The sequence below is a fragment of the Odocoileus virginianus genome, unplaced genomic scaffold, assembly GCF_023699985.2.
Source record: "Odocoileus virginianus isolate 20LAN1187 ecotype Illinois unplaced genomic scaffold, Ovbor_1.2 Unplaced_Scaffold_19, whole genome shotgun sequence".
NCBI lineage: Eukaryota > Metazoa > Chordata > Mammalia > Artiodactyla > Cervidae > Odocoileus > Odocoileus virginianus.
This window is the reverse complement of record NW_027224281.1, coordinates 548,344-568,999: the sequence shown is the minus strand read 5'-3', so window position 1 is coordinate 568,999 and position 20,656 is coordinate 548,344. Positions and strand designations below refer to the sequence as shown.

The window sequence follows — 20,656 nt, the reverse complement described above, 5'->3', positions numbered from 1 at the left end:
AGGCAAGGAATGCCCTACCACTACACTTCGTGAGAGTATACAGCATCATTACCAGTCATAAGCAACTTAGTCAGGAAAAGGCATTTGGTTATAACAAAATTTCTATTAGCTAAATTTATTTTCATTCATTCAATCCCAGTACACATGTGATAGTTTCAGAATTGCAAGTCAATACCAGGGTGAAAAACACATTTACTGTCTGGAGTACAGTGCTTATATACAGTTTTTGTTTTTGTTTTTTTTTCTACCCTTTCTTCTTATAATGTATAGTCAAATAGGTAAGTGACACCATCAAAGAAAGAATTTACAAATACACAAAAAGGAAAGTCTATAATGAATCCTGTGTTGCTAGAGTTGGAGATGTTTCTATTAAATATGTATTAAGACTCATTGTTATTCAGTCACTAAGTCATATCTGACTCTTTGCAACCTCAAAGACTTGCAGCACACCATAGGAGCCACAGTTTTAGGGGACAGCCACACTTTCTTGGATTTCACCCGCAAAACACCCTAGTAGGTCCTCACAGTGAAGATCTGAGAAAGAACTATCTTGGTTCTCACAGGGGAGGGAAAGAGCAATATTTGTAACAATTGCTAGTAACAAATAGTACCAATTATTGGTAACAAATAATACTAATTATTAGTAACAAATAATACTAACAAATAGTAACAAACTTCATTTGGAACTCCCTTTTCTTCAAAGTCTTACTCACTGCAACTTGGATATTTTTGTTCCTCAAACTGTAGATGAAAGGATTCACCATTGGCCCCACAATGGTGTAAAAAACTATGGACACTTTATCTTCATCCAGAGACCTAGCAGGAAAAGGCTTGAGATGCATGAATGCTGCTGATCCAAAGAAAATGGAAACCACGATTATGTGGGAGCTGCAGGTACTGAAGGCTTTGGACCTGCCCTCTGCAGAACGGATGTGGAGGATGTTGGAGAGGATCAAGGTGTAAGAAACGGAGATGGTGACACTGGGCACTATGACATTGACACCCACCACAATGAAAACCACCAGCTCGTTGATGGAGGTGCTTGTGCAGGAGAGCTGGAGGACAGGAGGAATGTCACACATGTAGTGATTGATGATGTTTCCATCACAGAAGGAGAGTCGCAGCATGCACCCAGTGTGGGCCATGGCACCCACAAGCCCCATGGCGTATACACCCACCGTCAGCATGAGGCAGACCTGATGGGACATGGAGACCTTGTAGAGCAGGGGCTTACAGATGGCCATGTATCGGTCATAGGCCATTGACGTCAAAATACAGCACTCATCAATAACAAAGAAGGAGAAGAAGCAGAGCTGAGTCATGCACTCTGCATAAGAGATGATGTTCTGGCTCACAAAACTCATCAGCATTTTAGGGGTAATGACAGAGGAGTGGCAGAGATCAATGAAGGAAAGGTTGAAGAGAAAGTAGTACATGGGAGTGTGCAGGTGAGGGTTCAGACCAATAAGAATAATCAAACCAATGTCCCCCACCACAGTGACCACATAAATTGCTAAGAAAATGAAAAAGAGAGGCAGCTGGAGTTCTGGCTTCTGTGTTAAACCCAGCAGGATGAACTCGGTCACTGAAGAGTCATTCTCTGGGGCCATTCTTCGCTAGGACATACCTGGAGAGCAGGACAGAGGGTGATGTTAAAATGAGTGCCCTGCTCTCTCCACCCAGCCCCACTCTAATGAGAGAGACCCAGAACGTGAGAAGGAACCCCAGCCCACCCTTCTGTGTGCCTTTGTTTTCTCCTCTGTATAAAGGCTGAGGACATTTTTAAAGATGTGTATCAAAAACAGTAACAGGCAAGTTCTGCAGGGATAAGATTGAGTAACCCTGGGACCTCTTGACAGCAGCCTCTCTGCTCCACTTCTGCTCTGACAGTTTACCAGGCCCACCCAATAAATAGTGATCATCTCAGCAGAGAGAAGGCGTGTCATTTCAGAGAGTCCGTTGCTTCTATAGATGAGGTTTGGAAGACGAGTAACAGGACAGATAAAATTCAACACTCACCCTTCCGTATGGAGACTTCAATGTTGGGACTTGCTACCTCTGCTTCATTATTCTCAAGGAAAAGCAAGTGGTTATGATGAAGTTTAGAAACAAACAACCCAGAACAGAGATTCTTCTTCTTCTTTGCTATTGTTTTTGTTGTGAGTGCATTTTGGACTGAGAGAGTCAGAGCACAGACCTCGGTACACCAGGCTCTGAGGTACCATGAGTTACAGGTCTTGATTTTTGATGGTAGCTCTGCCAGAGTGTTCTCTCCAGCCTAGGGGGTGGATATAACATCTGCTGGTGCCCAGGGAGCACCTGCTAATATGACCTAGAGGTTATTGAATTGAGAAATCCTAGAGACCTGATTAAAACTTAGAAGTCTTAGGTTTTCATTGTGTTTTCCCCAGAGATCATGATTTGCAGCAAAGAGAAATTATCTACCCTGCATTTAAGCTGAGGTCACTATAACAATGATATTTTGGAAGTAACCCATTTTCCATACATTTTGGTTTGTTGCCAAATGGTACACATCCTCAAATAGAAAACAGGTGACCTTTCCTGAATACACAGTACCTACCCCTCTATGAAATACTAACCACTTGTTTGTTTATTTAGTTTGTTTTACCACAACACATGCATTCATATGCTCACTTGCATTTGAATCTAAGTTCCATAGGGGCAGAGATTTTGTCTATTTTGTTCAGTGTTATTTTTGTAGCAACTTAGAGTAACACCTGGCATATGCAGTAGGTACTGAATAAATATTTGCTTAATAAACACTGAAGAAATGATAATCCCTTTCCCCCACGTTTCTTGGGGCCAATTGTAGATATTAAAATAGAAATGTTACCCCCCTGGCAAAAGCTTATATAGTTTAAGTCAATGTTTTTCTTTGTAGACCTGAGTGTGGTGCAGGATAAACATCATTAAGGTATGCCTGGATGTTTCAGTAGACTGGCCCAACCCTTTTGTGGGTTTCTGATAGGTACTATTTCAGATACTGAGGAATTATTAGGAGACAATCCTATGCCTTCTAGGAACTTATGGTTTAAGAGAAGTACACATATAAAAAAGAACATTTTAGCATTTGTTACAAATAAGTCTCAACAGAGAAGACATGATGCTTTCCAGTTGTGGTGTTGGAGAGGACTCTTGAGAGTCCCTTGGACTGCAAGGAGATCAAACCAGTCAATTCTAAAGGAATTCAACCCTGACAATTCATTGGAAGAACAGATGCTGAAGCTGAAGCTCCAATACTTTGGCCACTTGATGTGAAGAACCAACTCATTGGAAAAGACCGTGATGCTGGGAAAGATTGAAGGCAAAAGGAGAAAGGGGCGGCAGAGGATGAGATAGTTTGATAGCATCACTGACTCAGTGGACACGAGTTCAAGCAAACTCTGGGAGATAGTGAAATACAGGGATATTGGTGTGCTGCAGTCTGTGGGGTCGCGAAGAGTCAGGCACAACTTAGTAACTGAACAAACAGTAACACGGGTAGTTATCATATTGAAAACACTCTCTGATATAGCTGGTCTAGTCCTAAACACCCAAGAGAAACTCTAGCTCATGGGCAGAGGGAACTGTGTATAAGAATATTCATAGCAGCACCATTTGTAACAGAATAAAGAAACAGGGTTGCCCCGGTGGCTCAGTGGTGAAGAATCTGCCTGCCGATGCAGGAGACATGGGTTCAATCCCTGGGTCAGGAAGATCCCATAGAAAAGGGAATGCAACCTGGGAAAACCCATGGCCAGAGGAGACTGGTGGGCTACAGTCCCTGGGGTCACAAAAGTGTCGCATACAACTTAGTGACAAAACAACAACAATAAAAGAAAACAGCTAGCTTTTCATCAGCTGGAAAATTAGTATTTCACATTATATCCCTAAAGGGGAAACTTAACAGTAGTGTGAATGAATGAAGTAAAACAAAATTTATCAATAAATCACAAAACCATAGAGTTGAGTGAAAAAAGTGAGTTGCTAAAAATAATCCGTACAGTATGACATTTAATGATCTTTGGACACTTGGATAGCTACTTTCTACAAATTTACAGATGCATAATTTGCAAGAAAAATGACATGAATGTAAAAGTATCAACAATACATCTTTAAAGGTGTTTTGCAGTGAAACAAATAAGGGAATTGAGATTAGAAAAAGAATTAGGGGAATATGAGCTATGCCTATAATGTGAAAGTTGGGTGATGTATATACAGGCGTTTATTATGTTCTTTGTATTTTTTCTGAAGGGTTGAAATATTTTACAATAAACTCAATGAGACTAAAGGTAGTACACATTATTCTAAAACATTGTGATAGTTAATAATACAGCAAGTATCATTATATGATGATATTTATTATATTAATAGCATGTTATTAAATGGTGAGAACAAATAAAAGCTGGTCAGGGTAAAAAAAATTTTGTAAGGCTTCTGGATCTTATAGACCCCAACCCAGTTTTAGTCATTTATATAATGCCAAATCAGACCATACAGCTGGACCTTCACACACCACATATGCACAAGCTGTTGCCATTAAGATGAACATATACTGAAAATAAATTGTCAAATCATAGAGCCCAGGTTACACGACGTGCTTGGACATTCAGTCTTTCTGAACAATCTTCTTTCACGTGGGCAGAGTGTACACGGACAATACTACGAGGCATTGCAGTACCTGCTGGTAACGAGACGACTTTGATAGAAACCCCATGTTTCTCCATAACCTGACTTTCTCTGGCAGATTTGCGGATGGTGATCAGGCTGCCAGAACCATTGATGGACCGCTTGTACTGTAAGAGAGAGAGGAATCCTGGGAAAAAGAGAAGCCAGGGGAGGGTGATGAAGGAACAATAGAAAAGTCACAGAAACACTTCCCTCCCTGTGATCCATGAGGCCCAGGTCTAAAGCCTAATGGTTCCCTTTGAACTGGCCCAAGCCATTCAGGAGGGGGATGCTTTAGCAGGAGAGTTTAGAAGTGTGTGCACAATAGCTTAAATACAGCCCAACTACAGTCCCCGGGGTCACAAAGAGTCGGACTCGACTGAGCACACATGCACAAGATTTGGGGCTTCCCTGATGGCTCACAGGTAAAGAATCTACCTGCAATGCAGGAGATGCAGGACATGAGTTCAATCCCTAGGTTGGGAAGATCCCCTGGAGGAGGAAATAGCAACCCTCTCCAGTATTCTTGCCTGAAAATCTCATGGCCAGAGGAACCTGGCAGCCCATGGGGTCTTGGAAGAGCTGGACATGACTGAGTGCCTGAGCACACACAGGCAGTGCTCAACTCAACACAGTTGAGAATTCTTTCCAACAGAGGCCACGCTTCTGAGTTAGGAAGTTTAATTCCAAGGGAAATTTTAAAGGCTTCTTAGAAGAGTCCCTGGTGTTTGTAGGTGGTCACTGGGCACCAGACACTGATTCTGTCTGCCCTCAGGCTGTTCTGGCCTGACACTATGCCCCCAGGGCCACTGCCTCCACATGAGTGAACATTCCCTATCAGTTACTCTCTTTAGTCTTGAAGTTAGCGGTTATCTCCACTCTGAATGGGGCAGGTATGAAAGAAAAGGTGGAAAAGAAGGGTTCCCTTGGAGGCAAGCATATTGAACATCTCACTCAGCCCACATCCTTGCAGGAACCATCCTCAGAGTGAGTCTAACTCCCCCACTGGCCCTTCAAAACGCAAAGGTTGGTAACTTTCCCTCTATCTTCTTTTCCCATCCTTTCACTCTCCTGCCTATCAGAGATGGATTTGCTCTTAGCTCCCATCAAGGGCCCTGAAGACACTTACCAGAGGCGAATAACAATACAGCATTTAAGTATGCAGTGAAATTGATCCAGCAGATCTTGTAACTCAAGTAGTACACGAATTTACCTTGATTTAGCATGTGGTGATACAGGAGGAGTGCACTGAGCAGAAGGATGCCTGATGTCCGGACAAAAGGAGAAACAAAAATTCCTTCTGACAGATCCTGGCTCTCGTATTTAAGTCTTAACCTGAGATATGCTTGACTTCCAAACCCCTAGCACGCACAAGTGAACCTTCTCCAAAGGCCAATGCCACTTGAATGGTGGATCCAATTTGGCAGCTACATATCTAAGCCAAAGAACTGGGAAGGCTGAGTTAGACAGAGACCACAGCCTGGACCTACAAACCAAGTATGCCTCCAATCCTATGTTAGGGAAGACAGGAAGTTACCTGTGACTGAAGAAAGGAAGTTACCTGTGAGGAAAGCGAGGCAGGCAGTCATAATGAGAGTATATTTGGTTTGAGGAATCATATAGGTGAATTCAAAACCCAGAAGCAAATTATGCATGAAGGAAAGGCTGACCACCACAATCAGAATATTCCTGACCACTTCCAGGCCATCTGTTGAAAAGAAGAAGCTGTATTGAGAGGAGGACAGATATTTCTTCTGGCTCATTTCTACTTGGGGCACACAAATCTCTAGGTAAACATGAATGAGGTGAAACATTTGATTAAATAATAAAGAGCAGAGATAGGGCAAGAAAGAGGCAGGGGTCTTAAGCTAAATGGGAGATGGAACCAAAAGAAATTGTTCTCTATCTTTGTATCTCTGTAAACTTCTTTCTCTTCTATTTTTTCAAAATGTATTTCTTGCTAAACACTTCTGTCTTCCTCTAGTGGCAATGTAACAAGTTTTCTTTGCTGCCAGTCACTTTTCTTTTATATCCTCACATTCTAGATGTGCTAGATACCCTGTTGTTACTATCAGGGCTTCTCAGAGATCCATCAGTTAAGTCTGTGAGCTTCTAAACCTTTCTCCAAAACATGCTAATACTGAGCTTTTGGGGTAGGCCTTGACTGTGTTGATTATGGAAGTGGGCACACTGCAACCACAGGTGGTTGCACTAGAGGATACTGGTGAGATGAATGGAAGTCAAGGAAGGATGAACCCTCATTCTCCACTTGATCTTAGCCAAAAGGCCGAGAAGCGATTGAACCCTCATGCTCTACCCATCTCTTTCCATAGTATAACTCTGACCTGCTGGCCACAGGGAAGTACAACATATCCATGGACTGTGGCTGATTATAGGGTCTTGGGGTCCCAACTTCAGTACAGTCCATTCCTCTATGGTGATTCCTACAGCCAAGAAGACTAAGATCCAGGAGGACAAGAACAGGTTGGTGGCCTCAACCTTTCTGACAAGTGTGCACACCATTGAGATTGGAGATTTTAAGCAGAGACCATAACCAATATCTCACGTGCTTCTTCTCAGATATGATTAGTCACAAGAAAGAGGGCAAAAATCTAACTTTTAGTGATTGCTGACACATTGGCAGTGGCAGAAGCTGAAGTAACTTATGAAACAGAGAGGATAAATCCCACTGTTCCCCACTCCTCCACTTAGGCTAGTCTGTCGTCACGGCTGCCAACTGCCATGGAATCATCTTGGTCTGACCCTTGACCCTGAGACCTACTGCTGTGGAAGCACCTAGGGCCTAGAGGCCTTGAAAGAGGATCCAGATACAGAAGGAGGTATGATGTCACTCACAGAGAACACTATCAGATATAGGAGCCACTAGAGGATCTGAAAGAAGTTAGACATTTATGATAGAAGACATTAGGATTATATGTTCCAGGACTGATGAACATTAGATAGGGATCAATGAAATGCACAAGGTATTTGGATCACTATGTGAGATGTCAGCTAGCTAGCATCACAAAAGAGAATGCCCACTCATAATTTGGGGTGTTTTGAAGATAGGTGAAGGATTAGTGAGACACAGGTCAGAGAAGAAATGATATATGTAGTTAGGGAAAACAGGAGTCAAGATAAATCACCATAGATGGTGATTGCAGCCATAAAATTAAAAGACACTCACTCCTTGGAAGGAAAGTTATGACCAACCTAGATAGCATATTAAAAAGAAAAGACATTACTTTGCCAACAAAGGTCTATCTAGTCAAGGCCATCCTAAAGGAGATCAGTCCTGGGTGTTCATTGGAAGGACTGATGCTGAGGCTGAAACTCCAATACTTTGGCCACTTCATGCGAATAGTTGACTCATTGGAAAAGACCCTGATGCTGGGAGGGATTGGCAGCAGGAGAAGAAGGGGCCGACAGAGGATGAGATGGTTGGATGGCATCACTGACTCGATGGACATGAGTTTGAGTAAACTCCAGGAGCTGGTGATGGACAGGGAAGCCTGGTGTGCTGCGATTCATGGGGTCTCAAAGAGTCAGACAGGGAAGCAAGAGAAGCCATTTCAATGAGAAGCTCGTCCACTGCAATGAAGAGTAGCCCCTACTCGCCACAACTAGAGAAAGCCCTCATGCAGCAACAAAGACCCAGAACAGCCGTAAATAAAATAAATGAATTATTTTTAAAAAGAAAGAAAGGAACCAGCTCCTCTCACACACCTGAGGGCAGGAATGAATGCAGGTTCTCAGTGGGACAGGAAGGTCAGTGCCCAGACCACCTGGGCCTCCCTTCTCTGCCCTTCTCTGCCTCCCTCACCCCCACCTCCCTGGAGCCCAGCTCCTCTCCCACTTCCCTCAAAAAGCAGAATCTTTTACTAAACACTAGGAACTCTGGAGATAAAAAAGAAAAATGGAATAATTATTCATCTAAAGCAGTGTCTGTGTCACTTATGAGCTTGATTAGGTGCTTCTGTGATCTAGTTTCAAGACGTGAGTACCCCCTAAGACTCCATCCCCTGGGTTGGGGTGTCGTGGACAAGTGTGGGACTGTGTTGTTTCTGGGTCTCTTTCCTGGATATTTGTTTTCCTTTATTTCAGAATGAAAGTATGATAGCTACCTTCCTCTACTCTACTCAGAATACCTTTCCGCTTGGGAGTGAGAGACCATAGGCTAATACTCCTCACTATTTGAGACCTGGATGGTCTGATTCCTGCCCGTGGGATATGTATTCTAGGCAACACTTTATCATGATCCCAGGAGCTGAAACAGCTCCTCCTGACATCTTGAAGAGAAAGTCACGGAGGGTCAACCCGAACCCTGGGGCTCACATGCATGGGCAGAAGATCCCCTTCTGCCTGTTGGAAGTTAGCGGAGGTGATGACCACAGTGTTTACGGGTCGGGAGTCTCTATACAGCATCTCTGCGGTCTATGTCTGTACTTGCACTCAGATACTTTTCACATCACTTGGCTTCCCCATCCCCTTCTTCATCAGATGTCTTTCTGAGGCGTGGACTTTGACCTTCAGGACAGACTCATGTGCAGAACTGGGCTGTGGCGTTTCACTACATTCTAGTCCAGGATTTCTTGATTATGTACCTTTCTGGAATGCTACTGAAATAAAAAAATTTCATTTTCCCACCCCAGATTTGCGTAATCAGACAACTGGGGTTAGAGGGAGCCACTTTAGCTCTACGTCCCCTCTGACAGATAAAACCTGAGGACAGTGTGAAGCTCTCACTGAGAATGGACTCTGAACCATTTCCTTTTGCATTTTCACAGTATTTGAGGGATCTAAAAAGCCACATTTGATTTTGGTAGAAATCTCTACAAGATGTTGCTTCACATTACCATTTGTTGGATAAACACCAGCAAAGCATAACAGTCATGCAGACCAAGGGTAAGAACACGCCTTCACTCCACCGACCAGGGCTCCCTTCAGGCTAAAGCAGCCGTGGCTGGAGGGGCAGCAGCAAGCCCAGCGTGCCCACGGGCGCTGCCAGGCACTGTGTGTGGTGGGGGAGCGGGGACTTTCCCCGGTGGCTTGTACTTAGACAGTGAGAGCGGGGTTTGGAGGGAGCAGCGGTTCTTTCCAAACCTGAATGTGCTAACAGAAAGCTTCAGAAGGTCATAGCTTAAAAAGAGCTAAAAAATTAAAAAACAGGATGAAAAGACAAAGCTACCACTCTAGTGTCCAGGCTTTTCACTAGCTCACATGACTTTAAACATTCTCCTTTCCTCTACCTTGAGACAGCACCTAAATCATGGCTTTTGGATAAAGGAAAAGAGGAAGAAGAGAGATGGCAGACAAATCATTCTCTGTGTTTACACTTAATGCTTGTCTCTCTGTGTAACTTCTTGATCTCTAAGATTTATTCCATTCCAGAGGCTTTCCCCAAGGAAGCAAAGGAGAGTGACAGGTATAAGTCAATAAAATCTTCTATATTGATATCCCCAAAGCAGCCAAGTTAATTTTCACATGTTATTTCACATGTTATCCTAATAATCCAAATCCTATATTATTTTCTGTTTAAGGATTAAAGAAAAATATCTCCTAGAGGTACATGTGCCCTTTAGTATTTTGGGGGATGACTACACCATGCCAGTGGTGGAAAATAAATTATGTAATCAGTATGAGAATAAGATCGATGATGTGCTGTGCACCACAGAGAAGGATTTGATACATTTGAAATAATCATTTTAAGTCAGAAAACATGTTTACAATTATGTATAGGGGCTCAGCTCACTTTAATTCAACAGACATAAGTTAGCACAGAGAGCAAGTCACCTTGATTATCTCCTTCCACATTGGGAGGGATACCTGACATAACTGTGAAGACGTTGCTTTAGCTCATTTAACTGACTCATCCTCAACAAAAAGCATATGAGATAGTTTGAATATTTGCCCTTGCCTTTGAATTACATTTATTGATTTTTTCAATTTTATAGCAAAAATTGCAATTTTGCAGCAAATTGCAAATACATTTTAGTTCTAAACAAACTACTTGTGTGGTGAGACAGTCACACACACACACACCCACACACCCACACACACACACTCACACAGAATCACAATAGTCTGACTTGAGATTTATTTAACTAAACATTGTTCACAATATGTGTGATTCATGGGCTGGTAGAAGGTTTGTGTAGGTATTGGGTATACTTGAAGTTTTGTGTTTAAAATACTTAACTCCAATTTTTTAAATAACAAACAAAATAAAAAATAAAATATTGGCTCCAGTAGACCTTATGCAATAATTTTGCTAGAACATATATAAGGAGAACAGAGGCTTATCTGCAATACTTTATTTTCAAGATAAGTGAGAATCCTGTGTTAAATATTAACTCTTCTAACACCATAAATCATATCCTTGAGGACACATTTCCTTTCACTGAGAGATGATCTGTTAGCAAAATTCAAGTATACAAAATAGTATTATGAACTAGATTCATATGCTGTACATTAGATTCCAGGAATTTATAACTGAAAGCTTTAAAAAATAGTCACCATATAAGGTGGTGATGTGTTAGCTTGTGATAATCATCTCACAATATATCAAATCATCAGTTGTACACTTTAAGAGTATGTGTGTGTGTGTGTGTGTGTGTGTGTGTGTGTATTCAATTGCCCAGTCATGTCCAACTCTCTGAGATCCCATGGGCCATAGCCCACCAGGCTCCTCTGTCTATGGAATCCTCCAGGCAAGAATACTGAAGTGGGTTGCCATTTCCTTCTCCAGGTGATCTTCCTAACCTGTAGACTGAACTCTCGACTCTTGTATTTCTTGCATTGGCAAGTGGATACTTTCAAACTAGGGCCACCTGGCAAGCTTACACTTTAAGTATACACAATATTTATTTGTCAGTTATACCTCAAAAATCTGTAGGGGGGCGGGGACTGAATCTTACTCTGTGATTTTTCTTCCAGGAAATGAAAATCTTCTTGTATAAATTAGCATATCTTACCTCTTTTTCATATCACGAGTCTGTAAGTTGGAGAAAAGGTATTCTGATTGAATTAGGTATCTGGTGGTGATTAGCTTATCTTACATCTGAATAGCCCTTTGTGTCCTTCAGCCTAAGTGAATTCTCCCTTCTTCTGAAGACAGTTTAAAATCTACCCTTCCCTAAAGACTGCTATTATCGCTATAGACAGCAGTGTTCTGCCTCATCTCTGAAACTAAACCAGTTTCTATCGCTTTTTATAATGACTGCTGGTCTCCTCAGGGAAGGGTTTGATATATGAGGAGTGACACTTCTAAGCCAAGGAGAGCACTGAATACGGTGCTTCATTCATTCAGCAGTTGGTCAGGATGAGGCACGTGTTGGCCCGTCCGCTCCTCACTAGACTGCGATGCAGTGAAGGGACTGACGCTGCGTCATCTTTCCATGTGCTCATCTGCAGGGAAACCCTCAGTACTTGTTACGCCCATGTTCTGTGATTTGTGGGAATCTCAGTTCCTCAACCAGGGATTGAAACCAAAGGTCATAGCAGTAAAAGCCCTGCGTCCTAACCACTGGAATGTGAGAGAACTCCCAAAAATACTTAATAAATAAACTTAAAAGATTCCATCATTTTTCACTTAAAGTTATATGACTGAATTTTTTCCATTCCTGGACATATATTCAGAAAAGACAAAAAACTAATTTGAAAAGATACATGCACCCCCCATGTTCATAACAATACTATTGTTATGATAGTATTGGCAATACTCCTGCCAAGCAGGAGACATGGGTTTGATCTCTGGGTCAGGAATATCCCCTGGAGGAGGAAAGGACACCCCGCTCCAGAATTCCTGCCTGGGAAATTCCATGTACAGAGGATCCTGGCAGGCTACAGTTCAAGGAATCACAAAAGACTTGGACATGATTTAGTGACTAAATAACAACAACAAAAAGACATGGAAGCAACTTAAATGTCCATTTTCAGATGGATATATGAAGAAGATGTGATACATATAACATATACAATGGAATATTGCTCAGCCATTAAAAAAGAGTGAGAAAATGCCATTTGCAGCAACATGGATGATCCTAGAGATTATTACACTAAGTGAAATAAGTCAGATAGAGAAAGACAAAAATGATATCAGCTATATGTGAAATTAAAAAAAAAAAAAACACTATACAAATAATTTAGTTACAAAATAGAAGAGATAGAAAACAAATTTAAGGTTACCAAAGACTTGAAAGGGGAGGGAGGGATAGATTAAGTGTTTGGGATTAACAGATACCTACTACTACATATAAAATAGATAAACAACAAGGACCTACCATATAACACAGGGAATTATATTTGATATTCAATATTTTGTAATGGTTTATGAAGGAAAAGAATCTAAAAGAGAATACATATATACAGACATATATATAACTGAATAACTTTGCTGTACACTTGAAACTGATACAACATTGTAAATCAACTACATGTCAATAAAAATTTTTAAGGTAAAAAGAATGGCTTTAAATAATTTTGGAGTAGGAATAAATTTATATAATATTTGAATTGTTCTTTTTTTAAAATTAAAGCTTTATCCACATCTTATTTTAAAATGTGACTGGAAATCTACCATTATAGTTTAAAATAATTCCTTTAAGAATATTACACTCTTTTCTTTACGTATTTCTTCATCATTGTGTTCTAAATATATATATAATATGGGGCTATGTTAATTACATTGTTCTGGAAATGTGATGATATTATGCAAGTTTCTGCATGTAAAGAGAATATTATAGGATATATTCTTACAAATATTCAGCCCACTAAACCACAGAGGTCAGAATGTCTTGAGGAACACTTGGTTTTATATTTCTATGCATAAAATACTTGAACTGAGAACAGAAATCACATTCATTTAAACCTGCTTTTTCTTAGCTTAAAGAAGAAAAGGAACAAATGACATCTTTGCTCTTAAAGTGATGAGAACAGGGAAAGAAAAGTTACTCAGCTAGTTTCAGAGGAGGAAGGTGAGTTTCACAGTCACAATGTTCATGTTGTATAGGAATTAAAACAAACAGGTTCTAAATTAATTCCTGATTTTCCCGTAAGCTAGCGGTTCTGATGTTTGCAGGCCATCAAGCCACAGGAGTGAAGAGAAGAACCTGTGGACACCTATCTTAGACTCAGATGTATAGTGTCCACTTTGCTTATTTAAGTCACTCAGTGTCTAATGTGTGAATTAGTCTATGACATCATTGGCCTCTAAGACAGGAATTTTAATACCAGAAATATTTTTATACACAATGGACAATGCACGAAATGTCTTATTTAATTTGCATGACGATTCTTAGAAGTATTTTTTTTTTTTTTACAGGTTAAAACATGAGCTCAGAGATCCTCTTTGATGGATCAGATGGTACACTGTGTTAGACCTGGCAATGAAACAAAATGTATTTGACTCGTGATTCAGTGCTCTTTGTGCCACTTTTGTGTTAATGGTGTCTTTCTTTAAAAGGGGGCAATTATTTGACAGTCAACTTTGATTTTTTTTAAAAAATTATATTCTAGACCCGTCTGTCCAATACTACAACCACTAGCCTTGTGTGGTCACTGAGCACTTGAAATGTAGTATGATTTGAGGTGTACTGTAAATATAAATACATTATTAATTTCAAAGATTTGTATGAAAAAGCACAAATTGCTTCATAGGGATTTTTACATCATTATATGTTAAAATGTAAGTTTTTGTATATACCAAATTAAATACAGTATTAAATTGATTACAGAAAAAAATGGGCTTCTAGGACATTAATCACTCATGTGACCATATTATCTTTCCTTTTCTAAATTTTTTTTTCTTTTTAACTTTTTGACCATGTGGCATGTGGGATCTTTTTTCCTCAGCCAGTGTTCACATCTACACTTCTTACACTGGTGGTGTCTTAACAACTGGACCACCAGGAAAGACCCTGCATTATCTTTCTATTGAGAAATGCTGATCTAGACCTTATTTTTGAAAAAATACTTTCAATTCTCATAGTTTTAATAGTAGTAGGTAGTGCACAGAAATATTTAAAAACTTAGGTTTTAAATTGCTAAATTGTTTTTGAATTCCAAAATGCACCTAAGTGTAAGGCGAGTGCTGAGGAAAAGAGAGCAAGCCGGGAAGTCAGTCAAGAAAAGGGAAATTTAGAGGGAAACAAGACAGTGACTAGCCCTTAAGGAGAACCAGCATCCTCCCTTTCTGACGGGGTCTTTCTTATACCCCACCAATGAAAAATTCTCTGAAGGGATGGTTAATTTTTAGCCTGTAGTTGAGTCCTGTGGTCACATAGCCAGAGGTCTGGAATCTGGTGGTCTCGTAGCTTTGAGAAGGTAGGCACCAGTGAGAAAACAGAATGTCATTTGGGCAATTTGGTCAGTCTCAAGGATCACTGTGATTTTATTCTTTGTTTGCAAGGTCAACATAATGAGCCATCTTAACAATGAGACCCCATGTGGGCCCTATCATTCCAGCCTTTTTGATATAGGATAAGGGCCAAAGGTCAATCTTCCATAATTGCTTCCTGTGGGACAGGGGCATCATGGGGTGAGATAAGAAAAGAGCGGGGTGTGGGTCAAAGGGCTTTGTGTGGGGTTGAAGCTTCTGATAATCTGAGTGAGTCAGAAGTAGTTTGTGGATAGTTCGGTTGGTGAAGGCTTGTAAGGGGTGCTGAAGAAATTTTGAAAAAAGAGCATTAAACATAGGTCATAAGTTAGAATAAGGGTAAGTAGAAGGAGAGGTCCTAGAAAAGGTAGGACCCAGGGCATCCAATTCCAATTGCTTAACCAGTTTTCCCATGAGTTACTGAGGTGTTGATGTATTCTCGAGGACCTCTGTCATTTTTGCTGCTGCCTTTCTGTTCACTTCAGTTGCCGAGTCGAGAACAACTCTTTGCAACCCCATGGGTTGCAGCATGCCAGGCTTTCCTGTCCATCATCAACTCCCAGAGCCTACTCAAACTCATGTCCATCGTGTCGGTGATGCCATCCAACCATCTCATCCTCTGTTGTCCCCTTCTCCTCCTACCTTCAATCCTTCCCAGCATCAGGGTCTTTTCCAATGAGTCCATTTTTTGCATCAGGTGGCCAAAGTATTGGAGTTTCGGCTTCAGAATATTCAGGACTAATTCTTTTAGGATTGACTGGTTGGATCTCCTTGCAGTCCAAGGGACTCTCAAGAGTCTTCTCCAACACCACAGTTCAAAAGCATCAGTTCTTCAGGGCTCAACTTTCTTTATAGTCCAACTCTCACATCCATACATGACTACTAGAAAAACCAAAACTTTGACTAGATGGACCTCTGTTGGTAAAATAATGTTTCTGCTTTCAAATATGCTGTCTAAGTTGATCATATCTTTTCCTTCAGGGGGTAAGTATCTTTTAATTTCATAGCTGCAGTAACCATCTGCAGTGATTTTGGAGCCCCCCAAAATAAAGTCTGTCACTGTTTCCATTGATTCCCCATCTATTTGCCTTGAAGTGATGAGACCAGATGCCATGATCTTAGTTTTCTGAATATTGAATTTTAAGCCAACTTTTTCACTCTTCTCTTTCACTTTCATCAAGAGGCTCTTTAGTTCTTCTTCGCTTTCTGCCATAATGGTGGTGTCATCTTGAAAGGTTGTTGCTGAACCATGAAAAGATGCTGGGATTCTTGGCCTCTGGAGGAGAAGAATTCAATCTGGGGCCAGAGACGAGGCTTGATCACTCAGAGCTTTTGTGTAATAAAGTTTTATTAAAGTATAAAAGAGATAGAGAAAGCTTCTGACATAGGCATCAGAAGGGGGCAGAAAGAGTACCCCCTTGCTAGTGTTAGCAGTGGAGTTATATACTCTCCAATTAGTTATTACAATGAATCAAAAGAATGTCTGGAGGTTGTAAAGACCTCACCAGATCTACTCCCATAATTTATATTTTAAGATAACAGGATTAGCCAGAAGATTTTTTCCAGAGACTGTCCTCAAGTACGATACATTACTGTTATATGATCCTAAGGAATGTAGAGGGGAAAAAGTTTGTCCTTTCTTCCTCTTTGAGAATTCCAAACCCCTCTCTCCTTGGGGACCCCTAGATTTCTTATCAACCTGCCTAGGAAATGACTCTCTCAATCTGCATATCTGAGATTATTAATATTTCTCCCAGCAATCTTGATTCCAGCTAGTGCTTCATCAAACCTGGCATTTCACATGATATACTCTGCATATAAATTTAAAAAGCAGGGTGACAATATACTGCCTTGACATAGTCCTTTCCCAATTTGGAACCAGTCTGTTGTTCCATGTCCAGTTTTAACTGTTTCTCCTTGACTTGCATACAGATTTCTCAAGAGGCAGGTCAGGTGGTCTGGTATTCCCATCTCTTTAAGAGTTTTCCATAGTTTGTTGTGATCCACACAGTCAAAGGCTTTGGTGTAGTCAGTAAAGCAAATGTAGATGTTTTTCTGGAACTCTCTTGCTTTTTCCATGATCCAGCAGATGTTGGCAATTTGATCTCTGGTTCCTCTGCCCTTTCTAAATCCAGCTTGATTCTTGATTCTTAAATCCTGCTTCCTTTACAATGCCTGATTTATTGGCATAGAAGCAGCAAGCTTCCTCCAAAAATAGGCATAGGCCTCCTTTTCCTGCTGTGAGGAGGTCTAATCCTCTTCTGTTTTGGAGGACCACTGCTGCCAGGGAATCTAGCTGGTTTTGGATAGTGATAAGGCTGTTAGCTATTTCTTCTAGGCTGTCAGTGAGGTCTTTAGAAAGGCTTTGATAGTAATTTAAAGAAGTTGTGAGTCCTGTGGTCCCTGTCCCAATCCCAGCAACTATTCCTAAACTGATTAATAAAGAATTGAATTGCCCCTCTGGTTCAGTTATTGCTGCGGCCAGAGCAGCAGGTAGTGATAGAAAATGATTGACACACAGTTTGGGAAAAAGAAACTAGAGACAGAATTAAAGTTTTAAAGATGGGACCAGGGGACTCAAGACCTCTTGGATCAAGAGCCCTGTTCCTCAGATCCACATTCCTGTTATTTAGTGTATTGGCAAACAGAAAGTATTTGTCGTGCTATGATGGAGTCAGGCTCCTCTGTCCCTGGTCACGTCTCCCATTTTATTGGTTACTTCAAACTATCTTTGTTATTTTCTTGTACAAGGGATATCACCTAGCTGGAGGTCATAGACCTGCATATGCCTTGGGAAAACATCTTGGTGTGTGCACAAGCAGTGTTCTGAACTTGAGCTGACCCAGATTCACACTATGTTTTCCCTTAATTTAGCAGGGCATGATGACTCCAACTAATCAACCCAATGTACTTTTATTTGGGTTATGCTGTATTTTTATATTTTGCTTTTATTCTTTTCCCATGGTGATTTTCTCATGGCTTAGCCAGAGCAACAGGTGTCTATTAATCCCTGCAGGTTTTGAATTAGTGAGACAGGGAGTGTCTGATTGTTAGGAGCAATAGAAATATCTGGGGCCAGATATACCAGGGTGCATGTTCCTGTCCAGTTAGTGGGAAGACATAAATAGGTAGTGGTTCCACATAAGAAAAATATTCCAGGAGTAAGAAGACAACAGCTGAAATCGATAGCAAATAGGAGCCTTTCTGGGAACTTGTGAATAGTCTCTGAAAATGACAGTGAACTCGCCAGTGTAGCCGCTACAAGAGGCATATTTATGCCATATGCAGAAGGGAGTCTTCCTGAGAAAGTAAGAGAATGTCCTGCAATTCCTGAGACATGGTAGGTGGATCATCCTGAAGGGAAGGAGAGATATGAAATGTGATTACAGAGGTGTGGTGGTATAGTTCCTAGTTCGGAGTAAGAATTGTTTATAGAATTTTGTCTGGAAAAAACAGAAAGGAGATTGTTGTAGATGAATGTCAGGAGTGGTGGGTCCTCCTCTAGCTGGTTCTTTATGAGTAGAAGTGATATCTTTAAGGAGAGAGGTCGGTATCTTGTCCAGATTGTGAATTTGATCAATTGAATATAAATAACACATGTATGATATAAAGAGAGATTCTCCTCCATATGTGTGATAAAGAGAAGTGTTTATGTGAGTCCACTTATCTGTGGAAGTGGGGAGTGCCAATCCTCTGGGTGAGGAGATGGATAAGCAAATCCAACAATCACTGGCAGGGTTGGGTTTGAGGTACTTAGTAAACAATGGGTCAGATTTAGAGTTCTGAATAGGTAGGCAAGGTTTGGGGCAGGGTGAGTTATAGGCAGGGTATTAATGTGAAGTTTGGACTATAAAAGAGGAGGGGGTAAAAGTAAAATTGTGATGTGACATCCCATGTCTAAGGGCAGAAAATGATAAAAATAAGAATCCAGGTGTAGAAATCAATTTGGGTTGGTGTGAACTCTATGAAATCTCCTTGAAGACAAAGATTATTTATGATGCCAAGGAGTAAAGGGAGATCAATAAGAGTAGTGTTTCCAGGAAAGGTAAGGGCTTGTTTTACTATGTGAAGGAAAGTGGATAATGAATTCATCTAGGCTGATCACAGTAAGAAGAGGGCCATGACCCAAAAAACAAGAGCTATGAAGGACTGATGCTAAAGCTGAAACTCCAATACTTTGGTCACCTGATGCAAAGAACTGATTCATTGGAAAAGACCCTGATGCTGGGAAAGATTGAAGGTGGGAGGAGAAGGGGGCAACAGAGGATGAAATGATTGGATGGCATCACTGACTCAATGGACATGAGTTTGAGCAGGCTCTTGGAGATGGTGATGGACAGGAAAGCCTGGTGTGCTGCAGTCCATGGGGTCACAAAGAGTTGGATACAACTGAGCAACTGAACTGAATTGAATGGAGAAGTAGGTAAAACAGAAGGAAAGTTTTTGAATGATAGTCCACTCAGGGAGACACAGAGTAAACTCCTATTTTGAATAGGATAAGTAGGGGAAATCCTAGTCCAATTAGTAACCAATACATCTGTTTTTGTTTTACTTATCAATATTTGTTTTTGGCTGTTCTGTTCCTTCAGGAATTTGATCCAGCTAAAGCCTGGTGGGTCCCAGAACAGTGCTGGTGTAGCAAGGAGCATCTGAGTAGGGAATGTTTTTTAGCAGAGATGGAGAGTCTCCTGGGGCCAGTTTTAATCTAGAGATATGAAACCAAAAGGAATGACCTGCTAGTTTAGCAGCTGTTAGTGTGGTTAGAATGACCTCAAATGGACAACATTATGGTGTAAGATTTTAAGCAGGACTCGTTCCCCAGGTATGAGTGTTAGGTCAGCCGAGTTAATTTGATGTGGCTTTGGGAGAGAGCAATCTCATGTTCTCTCATGAGGTGTCTAATAAGGTTAAGGGTGGGATGATAATCTCCCTGCAAGGGACTGGTAGTAGGAAACTGATTTAAGAGAAAGGGCATCCATACATGAAGTCAAAAGGACTGTGGAAAGATGGGGCCTGTGGAGTAGCCCTAATGTTAGCCTAAGCCATGGGAAGGAGTTTGGTCCATCGTGGCCTTTGCAGTTCTAGAGAATTTGGTTAGGTACGTTTAAGAATAGAATTTGCCTTTTCTACTTTTCCTGAGGATTGGGACCTGTAAGGAATATGTAATTTCCAAGTTATGTCAAGGGATTGGTCTGCTTGTTGAACGATTTGGGAGATAAAAGCTGGCCCATTACCGGATTGGAGAGAGAGTGGGAGGCCAAAGCGAGGGATGATTTCTTATATGAGAAACTGTCACCTCTGAGGCAGTTTCTGATCTCATAGGAAAAGCCTCAATCCACCCTGAAAAAGTGTCTACTAGAGTGAGCATGAGTTTTATTTTTCATGTTGGAGGCATGTGAGTGAAGTCAATTTGCCAGTCCTCTCCTGGGATATGTCCTGGAGCCTGATGTGTTGGTCATGAGGGAACAGGCTTTAGGGCTCCCTGTGGTGAGACTGAGGAGCAGATAATGCAAGCGTGAGTGATTTGTTGTAGGAGTGAAAGAAGGTTAGGGTAGGTGAAAAGAGGTTTTAAGAGATGACAAAGAAATTTAGTGCCTATGTGTAGGGCCTGAT

At 41.0% G+C, this 20,656-nt stretch overlaps 1 protein-coding gene, 1 long non-coding RNA gene and 1 pseudogene across 3 annotated transcripts; 1 reads left to right on the top strand and 2 right to left on the bottom strand.

Annotated features, from left to right (window-relative positions):
* Positions 1-394: 394 nt before the first annotated feature.
* Positions 395-1,625, bottom strand: LOC110152893 (olfactory receptor 8B3-like; annotated as a pseudogene).
* A 2,401-nt stretch (positions 1,626-4,026) lies between these two features.
* Positions 4,027-7,476, bottom strand: LOC139033575 (transmembrane protein 225-like). 2 transcript variants are annotated; one of them, XM_070462985.1, is made up of 4 exons: positions 7,014-7,449; positions 6,230-6,376; positions 5,798-5,932; positions 4,037-4,816 (listed from the first exon to the last, which is right to left on the bottom strand). In XM_070462985.1, exons 1-4 carry the CDS (start codon positions 7,189-7,191, stop codon positions 4,575-4,577), a joined length of 702 nt encoding a protein of 233 aa, XP_070319086.1. In that variant the 5' UTR covers positions 7,192-7,449; the 3' UTR covers positions 4,037-4,574. The 2 variants fall into 2 exon arrangements, with proteins under 2 accessions (XP_070319087.1, XP_070319086.1); XM_070462986.1 differs by lacking the exon at positions 5,798-5,932 and having other exon boundaries at positions 4,027-4,816; positions 7,014-7,476.
* LOC110152889 (uncharacterized) lies at positions 7,413-14,384 on the top strand. The gene is made up of 3 exons (XR_011486125.1): positions 7,413-7,508; positions 13,552-13,643; positions 13,991-14,384. It is a non-coding gene; the product is annotated as an uncharacterized lncRNA (long non-coding RNA).
* The last annotated feature ends 6,272 nt before the right edge of the window (positions 14,385-20,656 follow it).